The sequence below is a fragment of the Phyllobates terribilis genome, unplaced genomic scaffold (genome assembly GCF_046119375.1).
Source record: "Phyllobates terribilis strain yellow unplaced genomic scaffold, ASM4611937v1 Scaffold_2__4_contigs__length_985480577, whole genome shotgun sequence".
NCBI lineage: Eukaryota > Metazoa > Chordata > Amphibia > Anura > Dendrobatidae > Phyllobates > Phyllobates terribilis.
Genome location: NW_027362762.1, coordinates 518,165,541 through 518,191,828, shown reverse-complemented (window position 1 = coordinate 518,191,828; position 26,288 = coordinate 518,165,541). Strand labels below are relative to the sequence as shown.

At 46.8% G+C, this 26,288-nt stretch overlaps 2 protein-coding genes across 2 annotated transcripts in view; one reads left to right on the top strand and one right to left on the bottom strand.

Moving 5' to 3' along the window:
• The window catches only part of KIAA0319L (KIAA0319 like), a 146,584-nt gene extending 135,603 nt beyond the window's left edge, over positions 1-10,981 (bottom strand). The window contains exons 1-2 of the mRNA XM_073665963.1: positions 10,885-10,981; positions 9,844-9,988 (exon numbers count right to left, since the gene is read on the bottom strand). The gene's annotated coding sequence lies outside the window, so the exon portion shown is untranslated. The remainder of the gene's footprint in view (positions 1-9,843; positions 9,989-10,884) is intronic.
• The window catches only part of NCDN (neurochondrin), a 28,931-nt gene continuing 13,611 nt past the window's right edge, over positions 10,969-26,288 (top strand). The window contains exons 1-2 of the mRNA XM_073665977.1: positions 10,969-11,198; positions 12,471-12,593. Of these exons, the coding sequence (XP_073522078.1) occupies positions 12,483-12,593 (111 nt within the window). The 5' untranslated portion in view covers positions 10,969-11,198; positions 12,471-12,482. The remainder of the gene's footprint in view (positions 11,199-12,470; positions 12,594-26,288) is intronic.

Genomic DNA, 26,288 nt, shown 5'->3' with positions numbered 1-26,288 from the left:
CACAGGTGTGCCCTGTCAGGTTTAATAAGTGGGATTTCTTGCCTTATAAATGGGGTTGGGACCATCAGTTGTGTTGTGCAGAAGTCTGGTGGATACACAGCTGATAGTCCTACTGAATAGACTGTTAGAATTTGTATTATGGCAAGAAAAAAGCAGCTAAGTAAAGAAAAAACGAGTGGCCATCATTACTTTAAGAAATGAAGGTCAGTCAGTCCGAAAAATTGGGAAAACTTTGAAAGTGTCCCCAAGTGCAGTTGCAAAAACCATCAAGTGCTACAAAGAAACTGACTCACATGAGGACTGCCCCAGGAAAGGAAGACCAAGAGTCACAGCTCAGATTAGAGACCAGGTCAATGCCACACAGAGTTCTAGCAGCAGACACATCTCTTCAACAACTGTTAAGAGGAGACTTTGTGCAGCAGGCCTTCATGGTAAAATAGCTGCTAGGAAACCACTGCTAAGGAAGGCAACAAGCAGAAGAGACAAGTTTGGTCTAAAAAACACAAGGAATGGACATTAGACCAGTGGAAATCTGTGCTTTGGTCTGATGAGTCCAAATTTCAGATCTTTGGTTCCAACCACCATGTCTTTGTGCGACGCAGAAAAGGTGAACGGATGGACTCTACATGCCTGGTTCCCACCGTGAAGCATGGAGGAGGAGGTGTGATGGTGTGGGGGTGCTTTGCTGGTGACACTGTTGGGGATTTATTCAAAATTGAAGGCATACTGAACCAGCATGGCTACCACAGCATCTTGCAGCGGCATGCTATTCCATCCGGTTTGCGTTTAGTTGGACCATCATTTATTTTTCAACAGGACAATGACCCCAAACACACCTCCAGGCTGTGTAAGGGCTATTTGACCAAGCAGGAGAGTGATGGGGTGCTACGCCAGATGACCTGGCCTCCACAGTCACCAGACCTGAACCCAATCGAGATGGTTTGGGGTGAGCTGGACCGCAGAGTGAAGGCAAAAGGGCCAACAAGTGCTAAGCATCTCTGGGAACTCCTTCAAGATTGTTGGAAGACCATTTCCGGTGACTACTTCTTGAAGCTCATCAAGAGAATGCCAAGAGCGTGCAAAGCAGTCATCAAAGCAAAAGGTGGCTACTTTGAAGAACCTAGAATATAAGAGATATTGTCAGTTGTTTCACACTTTTTTGTTAAGTATATAATTCCACATGTGTTAATTCATAGTTTTGATGCCTTCAGTGTGAATTTACAATTTTCATAGTCATGAAAATACAGAAAAATCTTTAAATGAGAAGGTGTGTCCAAACATTTGGTCTATACTGTACGTGCATAATTCATCGCTATTGGCAGCACACTGTGCTGTGTAAGCAGGAAATGTGCTGGGGAATAACATGTACTATATGTATTATATAGGAAGACAGAACATTCATTACAGTGCTCCGTCTGGCCCCATACTGGACCTGTATAAAAACGCCAGTAAACGAGCACCGAACTACTAATATAATCGATTGCTGCTCTGATATTGGCCAGTATAAATGGGTAATTTGGCTGTGCTCTGGGCATATTCCATATCATAGAATGGTAGAGTTGGAAGGGACCTCCTGGCTCATCTGGTCCAACCCCCTGCTCAAAGCAGGATTCACTAAATCATCTCAGACAGATGTCTGTCCAGCCTCTGTTTGAAGACGTCTATTGAAGGGAAACTCACCACCTCTCGTGGCAGCCTGCTCCACTCATTAATCACCCTAACTGTCAAAAAGTTTTTTCTAATATCTAATCTGTGTCTCCTCCCATTCAGTTTCATCCCATTGCTTCTAGTCTTTCCTTGTGCAAATGAGAATAAAGATGTTCCTTCTACAATGTGACAGCCCTTGAGATATTTGTAGACAGCTATTAAGTCTACTCTCAGTCTTCTTTTTTGCAAGCTAAACATTCCCAAATCCTATAACCGTTCCTCATAGGACATGGTTTGCAGACCGGTCACCATTCTGGTCACTCTTCTCTGAACTTGCTCCAGTTTGTCAATGTCTTTTTTAAAATGTGGTGCCCAAAGCTGAACACAGTATTCCAGATGAGGTCTGACCAAAGAGGAGTAAAGTCCGATAATGACTTCACGTGATCTAGACTGTATGCTTCTGTTAATACATCCCAGAATTGTATTTGCCTTTTTTGCTGCTGCATCACACTGTTGACTCATGTTCAGTCTATGATCTATTAGTATACCTAAGTCTTTTTCACATGTACTGTTGCTTAGCTCTATTCCTCCCATTTTGTATATGCTTTTTTCATTTTTATTGCCCAGACGTAGTACTTTGCATTTTTCCCTGTTAAAAACCATTCTGTTAGTTGCTGCCCACTGCTCCAGTTTACTTAGGTTTTTTGAATCCTCTCTCTCTCTTCTCTCGTATTAGCTATCCCTCCTAGACAGTTTACCCTCAATTCCTTCATCTAAATCATTAATAAAGATGTTGAACAATACAAGTCCAACTCTTTCCAGCTCTACGGCCCTCACTGGTTATTCCCCGCCAGGCATCTCCCTCTTACCTGTCATTAACATATCAGTCCAGGCGACATTATCTGTCTCCCCTTACCAAGATCTTCTGCAAGTGATGTCACTGCCTGGGAGGAGAAGTGCTATAGACTGATGCTGGCCCACCAATGAGACCTAAATGTCCCGTCACAGGCAGAGAATGGGCTTGCAAGAGATCTTGGCAAGGGGAGTGTGATAATGTCGTCTGGTCCAATATGTCAATCACAGGTAAGAGGGAGGGATCAGGCAGGGAGAAAGTAGTGAGGACCGGAGGGCTGGAAGTACTGTGACACAACTGGAGTACTTACAGCTAATTTGCATATAAATTTAAAGTTGGATTTCTCAGGAATGATTTGCAGATTTCTATAAGAAACTGTATCAATTTAATCAAGGGAACATTGTATATACAACTATTCCAATAAATTAAGGTATGAATTCCTCCTGATAGGTTCCTTTTAACTGGTTTCCATCCCAGTCAGCGGTCACCAAAGTGTCACCACTCTGGCCAGTGATTGGCTGTAGCAGCGACCCATCGCTACTAGAAGTGAAAGTTAGGACAACTTCGGGGGGCCCAATCAACGGTACAGAGGAGAGGAGGGGAGTATGGCGGATTTATCATTTTTTTACGCTCTTACACCACACTGGGATGGACAACCCCTTAAAAGTGTATAAAAGTGTTCTTGTTTGGTTTCACAGAATTCACCAAGGTAAACTCTTGTATCTATGAGATATCAAAAGTGCAATTACACTGGATTTCTTCATTCAACTTGGACAGTTTGTTTTCCAGCAAAAGGTACAAAATTCACATGTTGAATTTGCAAACATTTCAACTAAAATGTCCCTTTCATGAAAAGATTTTCCAGGCTTATCCATGAAGCACAAGCTAAAAACAAAGAGGAAGGCAGGTGCAGTGAGGCCAGTGCGGGCACAGTTACATATCACTGGGCGTCAGTGAAGAGGTGATGACAGGCGCTGTTCATGGGGAGCCCAGCGTGGAGCACATCGCTTCAGACTCTTCTGGGGCCGCGGTGAAATAAATATTTGCTATGTGACGGAACAATTACAGTAAAGAGCACGTACTCAATCATAGTACAGAAACCTTACCAGGACAGTGGGAAACAAAACATTTCACGTATATACCAGAATGTATACCTGTTACCATACAGCAGTGAAGGCAGGCATAGCACGAGTTCACATTATGCATCCGATCATGGTTAGGTGCCTCACTGAAAACTATGGTCAGGGACAGTCTCCTGTCCTCGGATCCCCCTACTGTCCTTTTCACATGATCCATAAATGCTGAGGAATTATATATTTTAATATACGAGCTTTCTTTCTGCATCCAGCTCTTAGAAACAGTTAGTCTTCACTCGCTGTCAGACATGTGACCACCGTGTATAATCAATCATTTTAGTCCCTTTTTTTTCATTTTTTTCAGTAGTTAATCCTAAAATGAATGGTTAATAGAGCACCCTCAGAGGAATTTCATTTTGTTTTAGATTTCTAGAGGTCAAATGCATTATCATACAAACATTTGGATGTCCAGCTGAGTCCACCCCATCAACCTACAACATGCCTTCATAATCATATCCATCAATGTACGATGACCGAAATATGAAGACCTGCAAACAAACAACCGAGCAGAAGAGTAAAATATTCATTATAGTACATCACAGTAATAAATATATAAAAAGGTGAGTCCATCCCATCCCATCCTCTGCACACTGTTCTTCAGTTATTCTTCCTACAAATTTAGGAATGGAAAACTGGGCTACTATCTGAAACTGAGCTTGGCCATACATTGTCACCACTGACTGGGTAGTGTCAGACAACTCCCCCTGAGAAAGCTGAATACTTAAATAGCAAAACGTGCGTTGGGGACCCTAATGTATCTGGTAACAAATCTAGCTGACTAGCCATGGGTAAGGTGGGGTCTCCTTGCATTTTTGAGCAAAATTATTTAATATAATTGTGGACATTTTTTGACCATTATGTCACCACACATACCTAGTAGGTATAATTTGACATCTGTTTACATGTATGTAACTTATCAGCGATTGTTACCCGTCTGTATTTTTTGAACTATATATACACTACCTTCTATTTAAAAAAACTTTTGGAATTAATAAAACATATTTTTTTAACCAATTAAACTCCAGTTTATCCTCCTGTTTATACCATGGTATTCTGGAGTGATTTTTTATGTGGGTATTTTCTTCGACCCCAAGCAATGGCACTATCCACATTCATTACGCAATTGGGTATATGTTTGTATCTAGCAGTGTCAGACTGTGTAGGGAACCCCCAATCCCAAACAGGTATAATTTATTAGCTGCAATACAATGGTGCTTATCTGGACCCGGGCCATACACAATTCCCTATTCTAGCTCACTCATAATGCCCCCATACTCATTACATATTGGTAGGCTCGCCCAACAATCCTATGTGTATGGGAGCCTCCCAACTCTCCCCGACAGGCGATATCAGGGTAGATAAAGAACTGGTATGTCCAATCAGACTCCTTATCCTCTTGTTTTGGGCAACATAAGCTGCCGCCAGAGATGTCTGGCAGCAACTCTCTCATAGAGAGCGCAGGGGAGCATGCACTGCGGTGCATGGAGAGATTGCTGTCAGCCAAACCTTGATTCGGCTGACAGATCATCACTATTGTGCATGGGGCTGCTTAGACTCTACATGGGAAGATATCACTTGCTTCGTAATATTCCATGTGTCACACACAGATTTCCAACGTGTTACACAACCTTTCAACATGCTGCACTGATGCAATCATTCTCTTTTCATATGTTCATAAGCTGGGAAGACATCGAAGAAGACGTCAGGAAGACATCTTGGCATGTCCATCCAAGGACAACAAAGCAAAGTATAAGACAAGCTTTGACTCTGGTAGATGAGGTTATTTATAATATAAGTAAATGGTAAAAATATGTACGCGGTAAACAGAGCTCGAAATGCACAATGCCTTTAATTGAGCTTTGTAGCCCTTAATACTTGATGTGAAAGCAATCCACTAAGCTAATCTTTTCATCTGCCTGGCAGGGCTGGAAGGCTTAAGGGCTGAAATCTGATGCTGCGGTATCCTCATCCTGTTCAGCACTCGGGGGCCGGACTGACTACTTCCTAGGGGGTTACAGCTGAAAGAAAATTACATTTTCCAATGTTAATGCATTACGTATAAGCTCATATTGAAATGAACTGGCGTTCTCAATGCATTTATTAAAACTGGGGCTTGATTACTACTTAAAACGTATAAAACAATATGTCTTCGCTGTTATCTAAGTAGCAGTAGCAGCCATATATTATACATGTCGTACACGTGGGATAAAGTACACAGTGAGGTCAGCTGTGGCATCTGATGTCGATGTGTCACCGTGATCATCAGCAGATCCACCGGATCCATAGCTGATACCATGCAGAATAATGTGGGAGAAATGGTCTGAAGTCCACAGGTCACATACTGTACGTGAGACATCACTACCACAGACATACCTGTGCAGCAGCTCATAAGATCCAAGCAGGAGTTAAGGTTTTACTGCGTGGAACAAGTACTGTCCACCTCCTTATTTGCACAGTGTGGTAAACTTACTGTCATATGCAAGTCATAAAACAAAGAAGCCTCCAGCAATTTATACCCAAGACAAAAAAGCCTTCAGATAAAAAACAAGACTATCTGCCAGTAGAAGGCTCCGAACATAATCGAAGGCTACCCTCAAACACCGTGAAACGCATGTTACAGGACCAGTCATGGGAGAACAACTTCATACAATATTAAAGTGGCTTCTCTTACAACTCTGCCACCAGAGATAGCAGTCATAGTTTGGAAAAGAAAGCATCAAGACCTTAAAGGGAAGCTATCAAGTCCCATAAAGCTATTACCCTGCAAATACAGTGTTAAGTAGCAAGTTAGTAGCATTATGAAGGTGCCTGGTCGCAGAGTTGAAAGTGCGGCATTCGGTTGAAACTCAACGTTTTTTCTCTCAGGAACCGCCAGCTTTCAGTCATTCAGGTGTGCCTGGAGCAACTGGGTCTCCTGTCCCAAACTAACAGCCTCATAGGCATATATATGAGGCTAGCAGTTCAGGTCAGAACACCATGGGTCGGTACATGCATTTTGGTACGTATACGGCTCATGAAAATGGATGCCTGAATCCAGCAATAGCTAGGCTGCTTTCTGTAAAACTTTTAATCTGGATAGAAATGAAACCCTAATGTCTACAGAAGTATCCCCCAACTCTGGTCTTCAAGAGCCACCAACAGGTCATGTTTTCATGATTTCCTTAGTATTGCCCAGGTGATATCAGCTGGGCAATACTAAGGAAATCCTGAAAACATGACATGTTGGTGGATCTTGAGGACTGGTGTTGTGGATTACTGGTCTACAGTATTCTGTGCATCCCTTCCATACAAGGTCCATGTAAGAAATTGGTTTGGTCAGTAGAACCTTCTTAGGCAGAACAAAGCTGGCATACACAGCTCCCAGGTTTCTGAAGAAAATACTTGATTATTAACTGGACTTGTTCTGCCGTTCCTTAGGCTGAGCTCATGCAAAAGTTTCAACTCTCGGACCAGTCACGTCTGCAAATTATGGAAGTGACTGGGTCCTTGAGAACCTCTGTGCACTAGTCCAAATGCAAACGTCCGCACAAGCTATCATCCATTAAAACTAGCACCGTCTCATCCTGAACCCAGATGACAGTACTGCATGGGGAGCGATGGGTAATGGTCAGTATATTGGCCATGTGCACACAGAGAACGCATTGTCCAAAATACATTCATAAGAACATAGTCTTACTAGAATCTTATTTCCACTACCATTAGAGGTTCATTAAATCTATCAGGAAATCTTACAACCATTATTTCTATATTAAGTGCAAATAAACTTAATTAAATGAGCCCAGGCTGAGCTCCAGGACTGTAACACATCTTCTGAAGGAGGTTCCTAGAAGTCTCTGCAATCTTTGCTTACACGAAATGACAAGGAGTGTGCAGGGAAAACCTATGGACAAATATCAGAGAAAGGCCTCGTCCACAAGGACGTATTTTTAATCAATCTGCTGTCACACCGAGCAATATGAACCTATGTACCTATGTACCAGTGTACACCATACCATTGCATTAAACAGCATGCACCCATCCGTAATGCAGACGGGCACAGGGAGCTATGGACGTGACTGACCTGATTCCTATGACTATCTGAACCAAAAACTGTCCTTTTCACCCAGTTTTTCAGTTTTGTGCAGCATTTAAAATTCTGTCTGATTCTCCTATCTGAGTAAGACCCCTTAGGTGGTCGAAACGCGTTGGTATTCACACTAGCTGGTCATGTTGCTGCTGTGTATTTTAACTACTTTGTGAATAAACTTAATCTTCTTTTACTTTTGGATCTCCGCTGGAACTTCTATTTTTACATTTGCTGTTCCGCCTGGTCCTGGGTCTTCAAAACGGACAGCTGTGTCCTGGATACTACTCACTGGTGAGCTGATCTTCCATTCCTCCTCATCCCTGCATATATAAGTCAAATTCTTAGGGAGAATCACACGTTACCCCCAAGATGCAATGCAGAAACGCAGTGTGAACAGGGTCTTAGCAGTGGACTGCAAACCACAACTACTTTATCATCAGCACAATCTGAAAATGTGACATCTAATACTCAACATGTCCATCAATGATCCACCACTGTCACCCAGTGCACAGCTGTATACAATTCTACCTGATATACACCCATCTATATACACATCCAAAGACCAATATTACATGTTCTAAGTAACAGCAAAGTCTGGGATGACGTGGTGAAGCGGCTCAGACAGCCGAGGGAGCTGCGGCTTCTTCTGTGAAGGCAGCTGGTGTGCAGAGGGTTTGCCTGGTCTTGGTTTCGAGAACAGCTCAGAAAGATGGAACAGAGGGCACCAATCCGTGCATGTTAGGCTCAAAAAAACGTATTAGAGGAGGACAGGTCCCATGACAACAGGGTGCAAACAAACTTGGAACATGAGGATGTTAAGGAGTTGCTTTGAGAAGTCGTTTTCTGCAGTGGGCGACACTAAACCTGGAATATGACTATGGGAGAGCCACTTTGACCTTATGAGAAACTAACCCAAGGCCAGGATCAGATAGACATATTTCACCTGCCATGTAAAGACTGCAACACTTGGACCAACCATAGGTCTCCTGACTTCAAATAACAGCCTCATAGGCATGTACGAGACTGTTATTCCAAGTCAGGAGACTCACAACCATCTATAGTGGTCCATACATAGACTGTGAAATACGACCATCAGGACCTGGCCTAAATCTGTATGCACATGTGGTGGTAGTGGTGACATGGCGCAAAGCTACACCACTAATGGCACCACATATATGACAAAACCACCAGATGCAGTGTGTGAATACAGGCCTGTGCAAAGACTTCACAAATATATGTGTTGTGGTTATAATGGCTACAATACATCCAGTGTCCAATACAATCACTTTATATTTTACAATGTAACATTGTAGTTGCACAAAACTGATTGTAGAAATACGATTGTATGTGTCTCCCAAAGGATAACCTTAGTGATTTACCCCAGCTGCGGAGTATGGTAGCGATGGAGCCCGTGCCTAAGGCTGCCAGCACACATCTGTGTATACAGGTGTTATCATTGGCTATAAGCCATAATCATCAACATTAACAGAAATAAACACTTGAAATAGATCACTCTGTTTGTAATGACTCTATATAATATATGAGTTTCACTTTTTGTATTGAAGAACTGAAGAAAATTAACTTTTTGATGACATTCTAATTTAGTGAGAAGCACTTGTATATTGCCATCCGAGATAAACAGGTGACATAGCAGTGACAGCGATATTCGTTCTTCTCACTGGAGCAGGCAGACTGAACTCTCTATCCATCCACTGATAATGGATCAGCTACATACAGATGACACTCGGATGGATCTCTAATGTACAAAGTCTGTCTGCAGTGTTTCATCTGTTTTATACAGATCCCCATAGGCTTTAATAGAGGAGTTAGAGCCGCAAAACAGATGAGAACAGGACGCACTCTGAGTCACATGGATCTGACTCTTGGATCCCTGATTTTAATAGATTATACTCTATAAATCCAAAATCTGACAGCAATTGGAAGTATCACTGATGTGTGAGTGTAGCCTTGGGCCAGTTTCACACATCCAGTCCGGGTACAGACCATGGTCGTATATGGCTATGAGGCAGGGAAATTTGGCTAGGAGACCCCCGGTCAGTCCATACATTGTAGCCCGTGTACAGACAGTGACTGTCAGTAGTCACTGGCCTACGAGATGGAGAGCAGGTACATGTCCTCACCTGAATCATGTCAGCTGTTCCACAGCACCTTCATGTACAGCCAACTGCACCATCACTACCCCCGACAGAAGAGAGGGGCTTCCAACTGGATCTCGGCTTCTTCAGCAATCTTTCATTTCAGCATCCCAATATGAATATGAGCGAGCTGGGGAAACAGACAGAAGATATCACCTCTTGTTTCACATGTATGCACTGTACCCCAAAATAATCTGCCGAAAAATGGTATTGCTTCCAAGGAAACTATGCTTCGTTATTGGGTCCTGAAAACTGCGGCAGCCATGTTTATGTATTACTAGGACTGGTTGTGATAACTATGGCACGGGATTTATAAGAAGGGGCTCCCCGCTCGTGGTGGACTCATTGTAATAGAGGGGTGCTCAAAATCAGCCCCATCCCCAAAACAGAAGGGGATGATGGAGGTGCTTATTCCAGCAGGGGCACCCCAGTGTCACATATATTATTACTGTTGTGCCATCAGCCATAGCAGGACGTCACATCAGACATGAAAACCCTATAGATGGCCGCTGTCATAATTCACCTTTCTGGGGTTACAGCACTGGGAATCCCACCATCTCTGGCACCTGTGGTCTTCTCCTTACCATACCTGATGGTCGCACTGGTCTGAAGGCTTCTCCATCTGAGCTCTGTACATCCCGTGTGCCCCCTAGACCACTGGCCAGATCAGGAGTAAAGCCATCCGGATACAGGGCCAGCTGGGTGACAGTGGGCAGAGGGGCACAGGCTCTGTATCTGCCTCCAGTATAACATACATGGCATGTGCCCAGCAAGACATGCAGCCAGCTGAGGAGAAGACATCTACCCTGGCTATCCTACCAACAACACAAAGTACCCGACACTGGCATAGTCATGCCACCCACAGGTGCCTGGAGCAGAGGGCATCTCCTGCCTGCCATCCTGTGCCTGATGACGGACACAACAGGTGCAGGGGGTGACAGGACACCCCACAGAAGAGGGCCACTGCCCCAGTGTGAGCAGTGCGGGGTCCCATATAGAAAAGCACAGGACAAGCGCCATACGTACCCGCACAGTGCCCCGTACCCACAGGACCTAGAGCTCCGCCGCGCTGCTCCGGAGCCCCTCCCCCGTCCTCAGCCAGCTCCCTCCCCCTCCTCCTCCCCCCGGAAGTGCTGGCTGTAGCTGTGCCTGGGCTTCCTCCTCTCGGTCCACAGCATGGCGTCAGTTACCATGGCAGCCGCCCGGGACTCTGCCTGCCGCTATCATTGGAGGAGCCGTAAAGCGGAAGTTGTGTGGTGAATGGAGGCCGGAAAGCGTGCGGTGCTGGTGGGGAATGTGACAGGAGGTCGCAGGTGTCGGTGATACCGGGGGTCTGTGTGGTAAGTTGGGGTAGGAGCTCATGGCATAGGCACAGTGCTGGCAGACTGGAGCTGCGCCCCATGGGTGACATTACTGGTCCCCGCTGCCATGGATAGTGCTCTGGCTGCTCACAGCCCCTCACTGCTGCCCGGGCGGTATAGCCTCCGTATTGACGGTATAGCCTCTGTATTGACGGTATAGCCTCCGTATTGACGGTATAGCCTCCGTATTAACCCTCCTTTTTATTATACACAGAGATAAGAAACGTCCTCATCTCTCTCATCAGAGGTCTGCTTCTATGCTCCTGCCCTGGTGTTTCACTCCTAGTTCATAGGTCAAATCCTCATTCTGTAGTGTAATAGATGGCAGTTGGTGCTTCTAACTTTCTATGGCGGTAGGAGGCAACTAGACACAGACATTCTGCTGTGTGTTCTTCTGAAATGACAGTTCTCCAGCACCAATTATCATCTCCTATCCCAGTAATGGGAAAATCAGATTTTACCAAGAATTGAGGGTGATCAGATCAGGAGGAGGAGGAAGATGCAGATTTATATGATAAAAATTCAGAATCTTTATATATTATGTATATTATGTACTTTAGATTACCCCCCCCCCCCCCCCCCAATGTAGCCCCCCGGGGCACCTAAGGATTTTTGTAATTTGCTTACATTGCAGATACTGCCTGTGAGCTGCACTATCGCTGGCCGCTCACAGGCATTATGTGACCCCCGGCTGCAGCCGGCCCTGACATCCACTGACGTTACAACAAGTGCTGGCAGCAGCCGGGGGTCTCTGTCTTCCTGGTTCCACGGTGGATGCTGGGCTGTGGGCAGGGACATATCATTGGAGGGGGCCAAGAGGTAAGGGGGCCCATTTCTACCTTCAAATCAGGTGCAATTTTGCATTTTTAGGAGCTCTTGGGCTGTAAAGGGCCCATAAATTGTTCTTGCACAGGGGCCCTTTTCTGTCTGCCTGCCAGTGCATAAGAGCACCTATCCTCTCCTGTTGGTAATATGAGGGGTGGTAACACAGAGAAATCTCCTTTATCCCCCACCTCAGAGAGGGGTCTTAATGGCATCACTTCAGCTTTTTCCCTCACCACACACAGAGACCCTGGATGTAAGCCTTTCCATGCTGCTCCCTGAGTATTGTACCTGGAATATGGAGCCAGGGTCTGGGCTTTCATATGCCGACCTACCAATATCTAACGCTCTTCTATAGTCACATTGGATAGGTTCGGATCTTCTGCTTGTGATTTACCTGCGGCTAATGCTAGGTGTTTCTTGTTTTAGTTATTTGGAATAATGGCGGAGATGCCCGCAGATGGCAGTGCCCAGAATTCTGCCCTGGAACGTTGCTTGGAAGTTCTTAGAGCAGCAAAGAATGATAGTGAGCAGTTTGCGGCATTGCTTCTGGTAAGGAATAGTACCATCAACATTTTAATGAGGTTTCTTAAGATTGTTGAAGTTCTATCTTTTGTAGAATAAGTCACCAGAAATGCCATATCCTGTACTGAGAACACGATATCCATCACCATATGATCACAGGCTTATGGTTGGTGTTCAGTCTTGGTGACATGACATAGTCGTCTGTGTCTCTGCTCCCATGATACACACTGAAGTAATGACTTTTCATCCAACTCTTCCCTGTACAGCACGTAAGCACTCAGGCAAATGATGAACGTGCCATGTTATCGCTGCAGGGACCATAGGAGCAGAAGAGGATTTAATCCTTATGGAACTGTTATTTCTTCAGTTTAGATTTTTGCCTATTTTAAGGCAAAGAAAACCGCTTTAAAGGGGTTGTCCACTACTTTTACATTGATGCCCTATCCTTGGATAGGGCATCAATGTACACTGCTCAAAAAAATAAACAACAGAATATAACTCCAAGTAAATCAAACTTCTGTGAAATCAAACTGTCCACTTAGGAAGCAACACTGATTGACAATCAATTTCACATGCTGTTGTGCAAATGGAATAGACAACACACTGTGTGCAGAATTATTAGGCAAGTTGTATTTTAGAGGATTATTTTTATTATTGATCAACAACTATGCTCTCAATCAACCCAAAAGACTCATAAATATCCAAGCTTAATATTCTTGGAAGTTGGAGTGTTTTTTTTTATTTTGATTTGGCTATCTTAGGAGGATATCTGTTTGTGCAGGTAACTATTACTGTGCAGAATTATTAGGCAACGTAATAAAAACCAAATATAATCCCATCTCGCTTGTTTATTTTCACCAGGTAAACCAATATCAGTGCACAAAATTTAGAAATAAACATTTCTGACATGCAAAAACAAAAACCTCAAAAAATAGTGATCAGTATAGCCACCTTTCTTTATGATGACACTCAACAGCCTTCCATCCATAGATTCTGTCAGTTGCTTGATCTGTTTTCCATCAACATTGCGTGCAGCAGTCACCACAGCCTCCCAGACACTGTTCCGGGAGATGTACTGTTTTCCCTCCCTGTAGATCTCACATTTTATGATGGACCACATGTTCTCTATGGGGTTCAGATCAGGTGAACAAGAGGGCCATGTCATTATTTTTTCTTCTTTTAGACCTTTACTGGCCAGCCACGCTGTGGAGTAGTTGGATGCATGTGATGGAGCATTGTCCTGCATGAAAATCATGTTTTTCTTGAACGATACCGACTTCTTCCTGTACCACTGCTTGAAGAAGTTGTCTTCCAGATACTGGCAGTAGGTCTGGGAGTTGAGCTTCACTCCATCGTCAACCCGAAAAGGTTCCACAAGTTCACACAAGTTCATCTTTGATGATACCAGCCCATACCAGTACCCCACCTTCACCTTGCTGGCGTCTGAGTCGGAGTGGAGCTCTCTGCCCTTTACTGATCCAGCCTCTAGCCCATCCATCTGGCCCATCAAGAGTCACTCTCATTTCATCAGTCCATAAAACCTTTGAAAAATCAGTCTTAAGATATTTCTTGACCCATTCTTGACGTTTTATCTTATGCTTCTTGTTCAAAGGTGGTCGTTTTTCAGCCTTCCTTAACTTGGCCATGTCCCTGAGTATCGCACACCTTGTGCTTTTTGATACTCCAGTAATGTTGCAGCTCTGATATATGGCAAAACTGGTGGCGAATGGCATCTTGGCAGCTTCACGCTTGATTTTCCTCAATTCATGGGCAGTTATTTTGCGCCTTTTTTGGCCAACACGCTTCTTGCGACCCTGTTGGCTATTTGCCATGAAGCGCTTGATTGTTAGGTGATCACACTTCAAAAGTTTGGAAATTTCAAGACTTCTGCATCCCTCTGCAAGACATCTCACAATTTTGGACTTTTCAGAGCCTGTCAAATCTCTCTTCTGACCCATTTTTCCAAAGGAAAGGAAGTTGCCTAATAATTAAGCACACCTTATATAGGGTGTTGATGTCATTAGTCAACACCCCTTCTCATTACAGAGATGCACATCACCAGATTTACTTAATTGGTAGTTGGCTCTCAAGCCTATGCAGCTTGGAGTAGGACAACATGTATAAAAAGTATCATGTGATCAAAATACGCGTTTGCCTAATAATTCTGCACGCGGTGTAGATGGAAATTATTGGCAATTATCAAGACACCCTCAATAAAGGAGTGGTTCTGCTGGTGGGGAACACAGACCACATCTCAGTAGCAATGCTTTCTGGCTGATGCTTTGGTCACTTTTGAATGTTGGTTGTGCTTTCACACTCGTGGTAGCATGAGATGGACTCTACAACCCACAGAAGTTGCTCAGGTAGTGCAGCTCATCCAGGATGGCACATCAATGCGAGCTGTGGCAAGAAGGTTTGCTGTGTCTGTCAGCGTAGTGTCCAGAGGCTGGAGGCGCTACCAGGAGACAGGCTAGTACACCAGGAGATGTGGAGGGGGCCGTAGGAGGGCAGCAACCCAGCAGCAGGACCGCTACCTCCGCCTTTGTGCAAGGAGGAACAGGAGGAGCACTGCCATAGCCCTGCAAAATGACCTTCAGCAGGCCACAAATGTGCATGTGTCTGCACAAACGGTCAGAAACAGACTCCATGAGGGTGATATGAGGGCCCGACGTCCACGGATTGGGGTTGTGCTCACAGCCCAACACCGTGCAGGACGCTTGGCATTTGCCACAGAACACCAGGATTGGCAAAGTCGCCACTGGCACCCTGTGCTCTTCACAGATGAAAGCAGGTTCACACTGAGCACATGTGACAGAGTCTGGAGACGCCGTGGAGAGCGATCTGCAGCCTGCAACATCCTTCAGCATGACCGGTTTGGCAGTGGGTCAGTAATGGTGTGGGGTGGCATTTCTTTGGAGGGCCGCACGGCATTTCTTTGGAGGGCCGCACAGCCCTTCATGTGCTCGCCAGAGGTAGCCTGACTGCCATTAGGTACCGAGATGAGATCCTCAGACCCCTTGTGAGACCGTATGTTGGTGCGGTTGGCCCTGGTTTCCTCCTAATGCAGGACAATACCAGACCTCATGTGGCTGGAGTGTGCTAGCAGTTCCTGCAAGATGAAGGCATTGAAGCTATGGACTGGCCCGCCCGTTCCCCAGACCTGAATCCAATTGAGCACATCTGGGACATCATGTCTCGCTCCATCCACCAACATCACGTTGCATCACAGACTGTGCAGGAGTTGGCGGATGCTTTAGTCCAGGTCTGGGAGGAGATCCCACAGGAGACCATCCGAAGCCTCATCAGGAGCATGCCCAGGCATTGTAGGGAGGTCATACAGGCATGTGGAGGCCACACACAATACTGAGCCTCATTTTGACTTGTTTTAAGGACATTACATCAAAGCCTGTAGTGTGTTTTTCCACTTTAATTTTGGGGGTGACTTCAAATCCTGGCCTGCATTGGTTAATAAATTTGATTTCCATTGATGATTTTTGTGTGATTTTGCTGTCAGCACATTCAACTTTGTACAGAACAAAATATTCAATGAGAATATTTCATTCATTCAGATCTAGGATGTGTTATTTGAGTGTTCTCTTTATTTTTTTGAGCAGTTTATGATTGGCCGGGGTCCCGCACGCGGCACACCCGACGATCAGCTGTTATCGGTGCCGACGGCAAAATTGAATAGGAGGCGGATTTGCAGTACACCGCTGCGGCCACTACCACTTGACGGCGGAGCCCTGCTGGTGAGCACTTCAAGTGGCCGCCACCAGCACCGATAATAGCTGATCAGCGGGGCTGTGTGCGGGACCCCGGCCGATCATACATTGATGTCCTATCCTATGGAAAGGGCATCAATGTACAAGTAGTGGACAACTTCTTTAATATATCGAGAGGAGTGAACAGGTTTCTATACATTAATAGTATATGCCTGAACTGTAGAAAAAGACATGCACCACACATCCAAATATTCATTCTTTGATCTAATGCCTCTCGGCAAAAAGTTGCAATCTGAACATGAAGTTCTTAGTTTAACATTCTGATCAGACTGTATGAAACCCTCTGTCATGTCACGGTGAACCTCTTATTGGGGCCCTAGCCTGCATAGTGCGGCGCAGTGCGTAAACCGCCGTCACAGCGGTAATGCACCGACAGGGCGGGCAACCTAGTGTCTCACAGGACCCATGCTGCAAGACTGAGTCTATAGGCCGTACCGCCCCACAGACACAACACCGCAGCAACGATGGCTGCTACACAGCACCAACACCAGGGCAATAGATTTAAAAAAAAACGCACCCTACACAAGATCTCAGACTGTAAACTGAGAGCAGCAGTAGGTGGAACCCCTCTTGGTGTCTCCTGCTAATTTAAAAACACCTGGGTCAAATGGGAGGAGTGCTGGTCCACGTAAAACGAAAAAGGGGACATCTGAATTATGCCAGAACTGTAGAAAAAGACATGGATCACACCTGAGTCATGACTCAGTCTTGCCGCATGGGTGCTGTGAGGCACTAGGTCGCCCTTCCTGCCAGTGCATTTTCCCTGTGATGGTGGTTTGTGCACGGCGCTGCTCCTTTCATGCTAGGGACCCACTGAGAAGTTCACTGTGACGTGGTAGTGGGCTTCATACAAATTCTTTGGATCTCAGCACTTGTTGCCAACACGAGTTCTTCTGATCCGTGCACCTGAGGAAAATCCTATCTATTGAGAAGTGGTGAGCTGGATTACTTTTTTTCTTCTTTTACTTATTTCTTAAGTGGGCTTCATACAGTCTGATCAGATTGTTAAACCAAGATCTTCATGTTCAGTTTGTAAATTTTTGCTGAGAGATGTTAGATCAAAGTATGAATATTTGAATGTGCGGTCCATGTCTTTTTTTTTTTCCTACAGTTCTGGTATAATAGAATAGCAGACTACTACATAAGCAATCTAAATCTGACCGAAGTATTACTGAAGCCAAAAATCTTATTGCGTAATGGGAGACAATCATTTTCTTCTGTAAAAAGTGAGGTGAAGGAAATACAGAGAAAAACGCCAGCCCTGGACAGAGGAGCTCAATGTTTAGATCGGACAGAACATTATGTAGTAGAGTTTACAAAGCACCATGCTGTTTGGGCACTAGCTGAGACGCTTCTCCACTTCGTCCACAAAAACAATAGTGGTAGAAGAATTTTGTGTCAGTGGTATGTTACTCATACCCTACTTGGGCTTTCTTCATGTCAGGGTAGTGATCCTGTTAACTATTTTTCAAAAAAATCTGATTAAAATAGGCATGGTATCTGGCACTGGTAATCCAGATTTTGAACTGACTGGTCATGTATTCACTGCAACCTTTGTGATGTCTGGTAAGTCGCCACTGTATAAACAAGTCTACCCAAGGTTGCATTCACACATCCAAGCATCCTGGTCTGTGATAAAGACAGTCTCCGGGTCTTCTGACCTAAACTCAGCAGCGTCATAATCATATATGAGGCTGCAGAGTTCGGGTCAGAAGACCCGCGGCCGGTCAATGCAATGCTGTCCGTACCTGGACCGTGACACACTGATGGGTGAATCCAGCCTATAGGTGGCCGTACACTTTTAATGGTGATCAACAGAACTGCTGTTCCTTCTGACAATGCTATACACATACAGTACAGACCAAAAGTTTGGAGACACCTTCTCATTTAAAGATTTTTCTGTATTTTCATGACTATGAAAATTGTACATGCACACTGAAGGCATCAAAACTATGAATTAACACATGTGGAATTATATACTTAACAAAAAAGTGTGAAACAACTGAAAATATGTCTTATATTCTAGGTTCTTCAAAGTAGCCACCTTTTGCTTTGATGACTACTTTGCACACTCTTGGCATTCTCTTGATGAGCTTCAAGAGGTAGTCGCCGGAAATGGTCTTCCAACAATCTTGAAGGAGTTCCCAGAGATGCTTAGCACTTGTTGGCCATTTTGCCTTCACTCTGTGGTCCAGCTCACCCCAAACCATCTCGATTGGGTTCAGGTCTGGTGACTGTGGAGGCCAGGTCATCTGGTTTAGCACCCCATCAATCTCCTTCTTGGTCAAATAGCCCTTACACAGCCTGGAGGTGTGTTTGGGGTCATTGTACTGTTGAAAAATAAATGATCATGGTCCAACTAAACGCAAACCGGATGGAATAGCATGCCCCTGCAAGATGCTGTGGTAGCCATGCTGGTTCAGTATGCTTTCAGTTTTGAATAAATCCCCAACAGTGTCACCAGCAAAGCACCCCCACACCATCACACCTCCTCCTCCATGCTTCACGGTGGGAACTAGGCATGTAGAGTCCATCCATTCACCTTTTCTGCGTCGCACAAAGACACGGTGGTTGGAACAAAAGATCTCAAATTTGGACTCATCAGACCAAAGCACAGATTTCCACTGGTCTAATGTCCATTCCTTATGTTCTTTAGCCCAAACAAGTCTCTTCTGCTTGTTGCCTGTCCTTAGCAGTGGTTTCCTAGCAGCTATTTTACCATGAAGGCCTGCTGCACAAAGTCTCCTCTTAACAGTTGTTGAAGAGATGTGTCTGCTGCTAGAACTCTGTGTGGCATTGACCTGGTCTCTAATCTGAGCTGCTGTTAACCTGCGATTTCTGAGGCTGGTGACTCGGATAAACTTATCCTCCGAAGCAGAGGTGACTCTTGGTCTTCCTTTCCTGGGGCGGTCCTCATGTGAGCCAGTTTCTTTGTAGCGCTTGATGGTTTTTGCAACTGCACTTGGGGACACTTTCAAAGTTTTCCCAATTTTTCAGACTGACTGACCTTCATTTCCTAAAGTAATGATAGCCACTCATTTTTCTTTACTTAGCTCCTTTTTTCTTGCCATAATACAAATTCTAACAGTCTATTCAGTAGGACTATCAGCTGTGTATCCACCAGACTTCTGCACAACACAACTCATGGTCCCAACCCCATTTATAAGGCAAGAAATCCCACTTATTAAACCTGACAGGGCACACCTGTGAAGTGAAAACCATTTCCGGTGACTACCTCTTGAAGCTCATCAAGAGAATGCCGAGAGTGTGCAAAGCAGTCATCAAAGCAAAAGGTGGCTACTTTGAAGAACCTAGAATATAAGACCTATTTCTCTATCGCTTCATTGGGGGACACAGGACCATGGGTGTATGCTGCTGTCGCTAGGAGGTTGAGACTATGCAAAAAAAGGAAAATGGCTCCTCCTCCGCAGTATGCACCCGCCTACAGGCACCAAGCTCACCAGTTTAAGCCTAGTGTCTAAAGGAGGTAGACCTGGATCCTACTGATCCAACCCTGTTGTGTTTTATTAATGTTTGTTTTTTCTCTTTCAGATACCGCTCTTCAGGCTAACAGGGCACATTGCGTCCCCTGTTAACCCACTAGCGACCGAGAGAGCAATGTGGCTACCCCCACATCACCCACTCTCGGACCCGCTGGGCAGGACTTATCCCCTGTCACCTTAGGGTGTCTCAGGGTGATTTCGGTGGCCAGTCCTAGCCTGTTTCCCACCCCAGCCCCCTCTTCAGATCGGCCTGGGAGGGAGACTGTGGTCCCTGCGGGTGACCTTCCCCCAGTTTTCTGGGTTTGACACCGTCTGCTGCACTGTCCAGGACCGGACAGTGCGGGAAGGAGGAAAAGCCAGGATCCCCCCCCTATCCAGGAAAGCATCCTGAGACCATCCTCAGGAGGTGAAAGGAACGGACGATTACCGGACTCTGCCTTTCAGCTGCAGGTACCAGCACCCCGGTCCTCCCCCCTCCCCCTCTCACCTAACATGGCGCTTAACAGCTCTTCCACTGGGCCACTTCCTCCTTCTTCTCCCTTATGAGCGTCAAATCTGCCGCGCTTTTCTCCGACGGGGGTGGGCGTGTCCTGTGGGCGGCCCCGCTCCAACGCCCATACGCCCCTCCTATTTGACCAATCAGGGCCGAGGGGCATAGTGACGCTTCCGTCACGCCCTCGTGTCTTCCGCGGACCTATCACGGGGGGCCTCTCAAGCCCGCCCCCCTTCCCATCTGCCTATCGGAGCCTCGCGCGCTCCGTCATCAACGAGCTTCCTCTGCTCCGACGCCATCACTCTGCCGCACGCAGCTCCCTACTCTGGCGGCACCTACTGCGACCCGCTCCTACCTCACCTTCTTAGCCTTCAGGGGGACACGGGACCGCTTCTCTGCAGGATCGGGTAGGCTCTGTCTTGACACAAGGCCCCTATCCCTCCCTGCTCACAGCGCTCCCCTCTGCAGTATCCCTGGTCAGGCACATATGCCCAAACCCAGGGAGCCCTCAGTCCGTTCCTCTCACATTGTTAGATACTACGCCTGTGCTCTTTGCGGTACTAAGTGGCCCGCGGGTCTCACTACGGCCTTCTGCTCGACCTGCAAACCTCCTGCCATGCTGGCACCCCAAGATTCCCCCGCCGCTCAGGACGTGGTAACCCCCTCCCCTTCGGAGTGGGTTGTTGCTATATCACAGTCTGTCTCTGACCTCACCAAGGTTTCTCAATCTCTGGTGCAGGTCTTAGAACGCTTGCCAGAACGTTTGCCTTTGTTATCCATGGCCACCAGCGCTCCGAACATCCCCACAGACGATTCGCAGGCACCCCTGCCCCCTCCTCTCAGGGGCAGACGGACGGCACGTTCTCAGAAACGGATTCATGCAAGCTCATCCTCCAGCTCTCCAGACTCCAAGATGCTCCCTGCGTCTCACACCTCCTCCCCGGAGGTTGCCCCGGGATCTAACTCTGCTTCAAATTCAGACTCTGGTTCTGACTCTGACCAGTATTCCAAGGTCCAGGACATGATAGACAGCTTTATAATGGCTGTCAATCAGACTCTGCATGTTACAGAAGACGAGAGCCCGTCCTGGGACTACTCAGTTTCCTTCAAAAAGATTAAGCGTCCCGCACGCACTTTTTCTAACCATGCAGAATTTGACAGCGTTTTTCAAAAGCAGTGGGAGCATCCAGAAAAGCACTTTACAGGAAAGAAACAGTTGAACGTCCTATACCCATTTAACCACGACCTTGTCTGCAAATGGACGGAGTCACCATCTGTGGATTCTCCCGTCTCTCGCCTTTCCGCCAAGACGGTACTGTCTCTTCCGGATGGTTCCTCCCTTAAGAATACCATGGATAGACAAGTTGAGGCCCTCTCTAAGTCAGCCTTTGAGGCTGCGGGCACCTCTCTTTGCCCTTCCTTCGCCTCAACTTGGGTATCAAAGGCGATGTCCGCATGGGCCAAACATCTCAGACAGGGCATCCTAGCAGGGGCCTCCCCGGACGATTTGGCCGACTTAGCTGATCAAATCGGCCACGCCGGGAAATATCTGCTTACGGCGTCCCTCGACTCCGCTGCATGCTCAGCCCGGGTTTCCAGTAATCTCGTTGCCTTACGCAGAATTCTTTGGCTTAAAGCCTGGAACGCCGACCCGGCTTCCAAAAGATCTCTAACTAATCTTCCTTTTCAAGGTTCCAGGCTGTTTGGCTCCAAGCTAGATCAGATCATCTCTGATGCTACTGGGGGTAAGAGCACCTCTCTCCCCCAGACCCAAACGCCCTTTTCCTAGGAGACGCCCCCTTCAGTTCCGGTTCTTTCGTCAGTTCGCTCAACCGAACCCCTCCTCTCAACAGGACCGTACTCCAGCATGGCGGGACAGTCGTAAGCCCTCCTTTAGGCCCACGCCTAACTGGCGCCCAAAGAGTCGCTCCTCCAAGTCCTCTGGATCACGATCCAACAGGTTTTCCTCAACATGACGGGTCACTCCCACCTGGGACTTCTCCCAGGGTGGGCGGCCATCTCCTTCTGTTCACAGATTCTTGGCTCCCGGCAATAGAGGATGCCTGGGTCAAAGAAATTGTGACTTCCGGCTACAAAATCAAGTTCGATTCCAGCCCACGATCACGTTTTCTCAGGTCCCGCCCCCCACAACCATCTCTGCTTCCCGGTTTCCTCCAAGCCATCACTTCTCTTCTACGCTCAGGAGTCATAGTCCCCGTTCCCCGTTCAGGAAAGGTTTTCCGGTTTTTACTCCAATCTCTTCGTCGTCCCAAAAAAGGACGGCTCACTATGTCCGATTCTGGACCTCAAACAGCTAAACCGACATGTACGCATCCGACAGTTCAGGATGGAATCCCTCAGGTCGGTAATCGCCTCAATGGAGGCCGGTGAATATCTATGTTCAGTGGACATTCAGGATGCATACCTTCACATCCCAATCTGCGCGTCACATCAGAAGTTCCTACGCTTTTCCTTCAAGAACGCGCATTACCAGTTCACTGCCCTCCCCTTCGCCACAGCCGAGGGTTTTCACGAAGGTGATGGCGACAGTTATGGCCATTCTTCGAACAAGGGGAATTGTAATCATACCCTACCTCGACGACCTGTTAATCAAAGGCCCCACGTTCAGGGACTGTCTCCACAGTCTCCAGATCACCTTGAACACTCTCTCCCGGTTAGACTGGCTGATCAACACGAACAAATCCTCCCTGGTCCCATCCCAACGCTTAACCTTCCTAGGGATGCAGTTCGACACGACCCGTGCCCGGTTCCTCCTTCCAAGGGAAAAGATGAACTCCCTACGACAAGGAATCCACATCCTCTCCGACCCAAGTCCACACTCCCTTCGCCTATGCATGAGTGTCCTGGGAAAGATGGTAGCAGCCATGGAGGCAGTTCCGTTTGCCCAGTTCCATACCCGGTCCCTTCAACTAGCCCTTCTCTCAGCTTGGGACAAGAATCTGTCATCTCTAGATCGACGTATCAAGTTGCCTCATCAAGTAAGACGGTCGCTAACCTGGTGGTCCCGCCCTTCTTCCTTCAGACCCGGGAGATCATTCCTTCCGCTTCGCTGGCAGGTGGTCACGACCGATGCCAGCCTCATCGGTTGGGGGGCAGTTTTTCTACAACACACGGTCCCAGGCCGGTGGAGTCCCCATGAAGTCTCTCTCCCCATCAACCTTCTGGAGATAAGGGCGATTTACCTGGCGTTGCGTCACTTGCAGAAGATCCTGGCAGGGTTCCCAGTCCGTGTAAAATCGGACAATGCCACGGCAGTGGCATACATAAACCATCAGGGGGGAACGCGCAGCTAGCCCGTCCTAAAAGAGGTGGCAAGAGTGCTACTTTGGGCCGAAAAGATGGTCCCGGCAATCTCAGCAGTCCACATTCCAGGGGTTGACAACTGGGCGGCCGACTTTCTCAGTCGGCAGGGCCTCGCCTCAGGAGAATGGTCTTTCCATCCCGAGGTGTTTCACCAAATCTGCTTACGGTGGGGCACGCCGGACGTCGACCTCATGGCGTCCCGGTTAAACCACAAGGTTCCGGCCTTTGTAGCTCGGTCCCGCGATCCGCTAGCAATCGCCCAGGATGCGCTAGTCATATCATGGTCACAGTTCCAACTGCCCTATCTCTTTCCACCTCTACCTTTGATCCCTCGAGTCATCAAGAAGGTCAAGACAGAGGGAGTACCAGTTTTCCTAGTGGCCCCAGATTGGCCCAGATGCGTCTGGTACGCAGATCTGATAAATCTGCTTGTCGACTCCCCCTGGAGACTACCAGACCGTCCGGACCTCCTCTCTCAGGGTCCTATTCTTCATCAGAGTTCTCGTTCTCTGAATTTAATGGTATGGCCGTTGAGGCCGCGGTGTTGAAGACGGCGGGCTTTACTGACAATGTCATTCAGACCCTAATTAACGCCAGAAAACCCGCTACCTCGCGCATATACCACAGAACTTGGAGAGCCTTTTTTCGTCACTGTGAACAAGATCAGCTAACTCCTATGCCCTTTTCTTTGCCAGTCATTTTGGCCTTTCTTCAGTCTGGCCTAGAGGCGGGACTATCTCTCAGCACTCTCAAGGGCCAAGTTTCGACCTTGTCCATTCTATTCCAACGTAACTTAGCTAGCCGTCCTCAGGTCAGGACCTTTCTACAAGGGGTGGCCCACCTGGCGCCCCCCTATCGCCCTCCAGTGGAACCATGGGACCTTAATATGGTCCTAAGTGTCCCTCAACAGCCTCCGTTTGAACCCATTCAGGACATTCCAGCCTCTCTTCTTTCCTGGAAGGTGGCTTTTCTGGTGGCTGTTACCTCTATTAGAAGGGTCGCAGAACTCGCAGCCCTCTCTTGTCGGTCGCCTTTTCTGGTATTCCATCAAGACAAAGTAGTGCTCAGGCCGGTGCCTTCCTTTTTGCCAAAGGTGGTTTCCGCTTTTCACATTAATGAGAACATTGTTTTGCCTTCCTTTTGCCCTGCTCCAGTGCATCCACGGGAGAAGTCCCTGCAAAAACTGGACCTGGTCAGAGCTCTACGTGTGTACCTTTCCAGAACGGCCTCCCTTCGGCGCTCGGATGCCCTTTTTGTCATCCCTGAGGGGTATCGCAATGGTCTCCCTGCTTCCAAGTCAACCATCGCCCGTTGGATACGTTCCACCATCTTGGAGGCACATCGCATCTCGGGCAAATCTCCCCCTCCTGGAGTAAGGGCTCACTCCACCAGGGCGGTGGGGGCCTCTTGGCCGTCCGTCATCAGGCTTCGGCCTCTCAAATCTGCAAGGCCGCAACGTGGTCTTCTCTTCACACCTTTTCAAGGTTTTACAAGGTCCACACTTATTCTTCGGCTGACGCCCGTCTTGGACGGGAGGTCCTGCAGGCGGCAGTTGCCGAAGTCTGACCTAGTCTGTGACTATCTTCTGTTCTCCCACCCAAGGGACTGCTTTGGGACTTCCCATGGTCCTGTGTCCTCCAATGAAGCGATGGAGAAAGAGGGATTTTTGGTACTCACCGTAAAATCGCTTTCTTGGAGCCTTCATTGGGGACACAGCACCCTCCCTGTTTTTGGACATATGTCCTGTTGGCCCTGTTGGGCATCTCATTTAGTTCTTCACGGTTGTGCCCCGTTGGGCATTACATAGTTGGTTATTTTGTGCTTCTCCTACTGCTCTAGCCACTAACTGGTGAGCTTGGTGCCTGTAGGCGGGTGCATACTGCGGAGGAGGAGCCATTTTCCTTTTTTTGCATAGTGTCAACCTCCTAGCGACAGCAGCAATACACCCATGGTCCTGTGTCCCCCAATGAAGGCTCCAAGAAAGAGATTTTACGGTGAGTACCAAAAATCCCTCTTTTCAGTTGTTTCACACTTTTTTGTTAAGTATATAATTCCACATGTGTTAATTCATAGTTTTGATGCCTTCAGTGTGAATGTACAATTTTCATAGTCATGAAAATACAGAAAAATCTGTAAATGAGGAGGTGTGTCCAAACTTTTGGTCTGTACTGTACATGCTTGGTCATTATAAATTTATGGTGCATGAATAAAGCTCCCGAGGTTTATTACCAATTGTATGTTTTTTTTTTTGCCTCATACATGGTACTCACTATGTTGCAGCCAATGGCACTGGGAACATTTCACGGGTAGAGGGAAGAATGGATTCAATTAAATTTCAACAAACTCTTGAAGCAAACATAACACCATCTGTATAAAAACTGAAGTTGAAAACAGGATAGCTTCTACAAGTGGATAATGATCATAAACACACATCAAAATCCACAATAGACTACCTCAAAAGGCGCAAGCTGAAGATTTTACAATGGCCCTCACAGTCCCCTGATCTAAACATCATTGAAAATCTGTGGCTAGACCTCAAAATAGCAGTGCATGCAAGACGACCCACAAATCTCACAGAACTGGAAGAATTTTCCAAGGAAGAATGGATGAAAGACCCTTG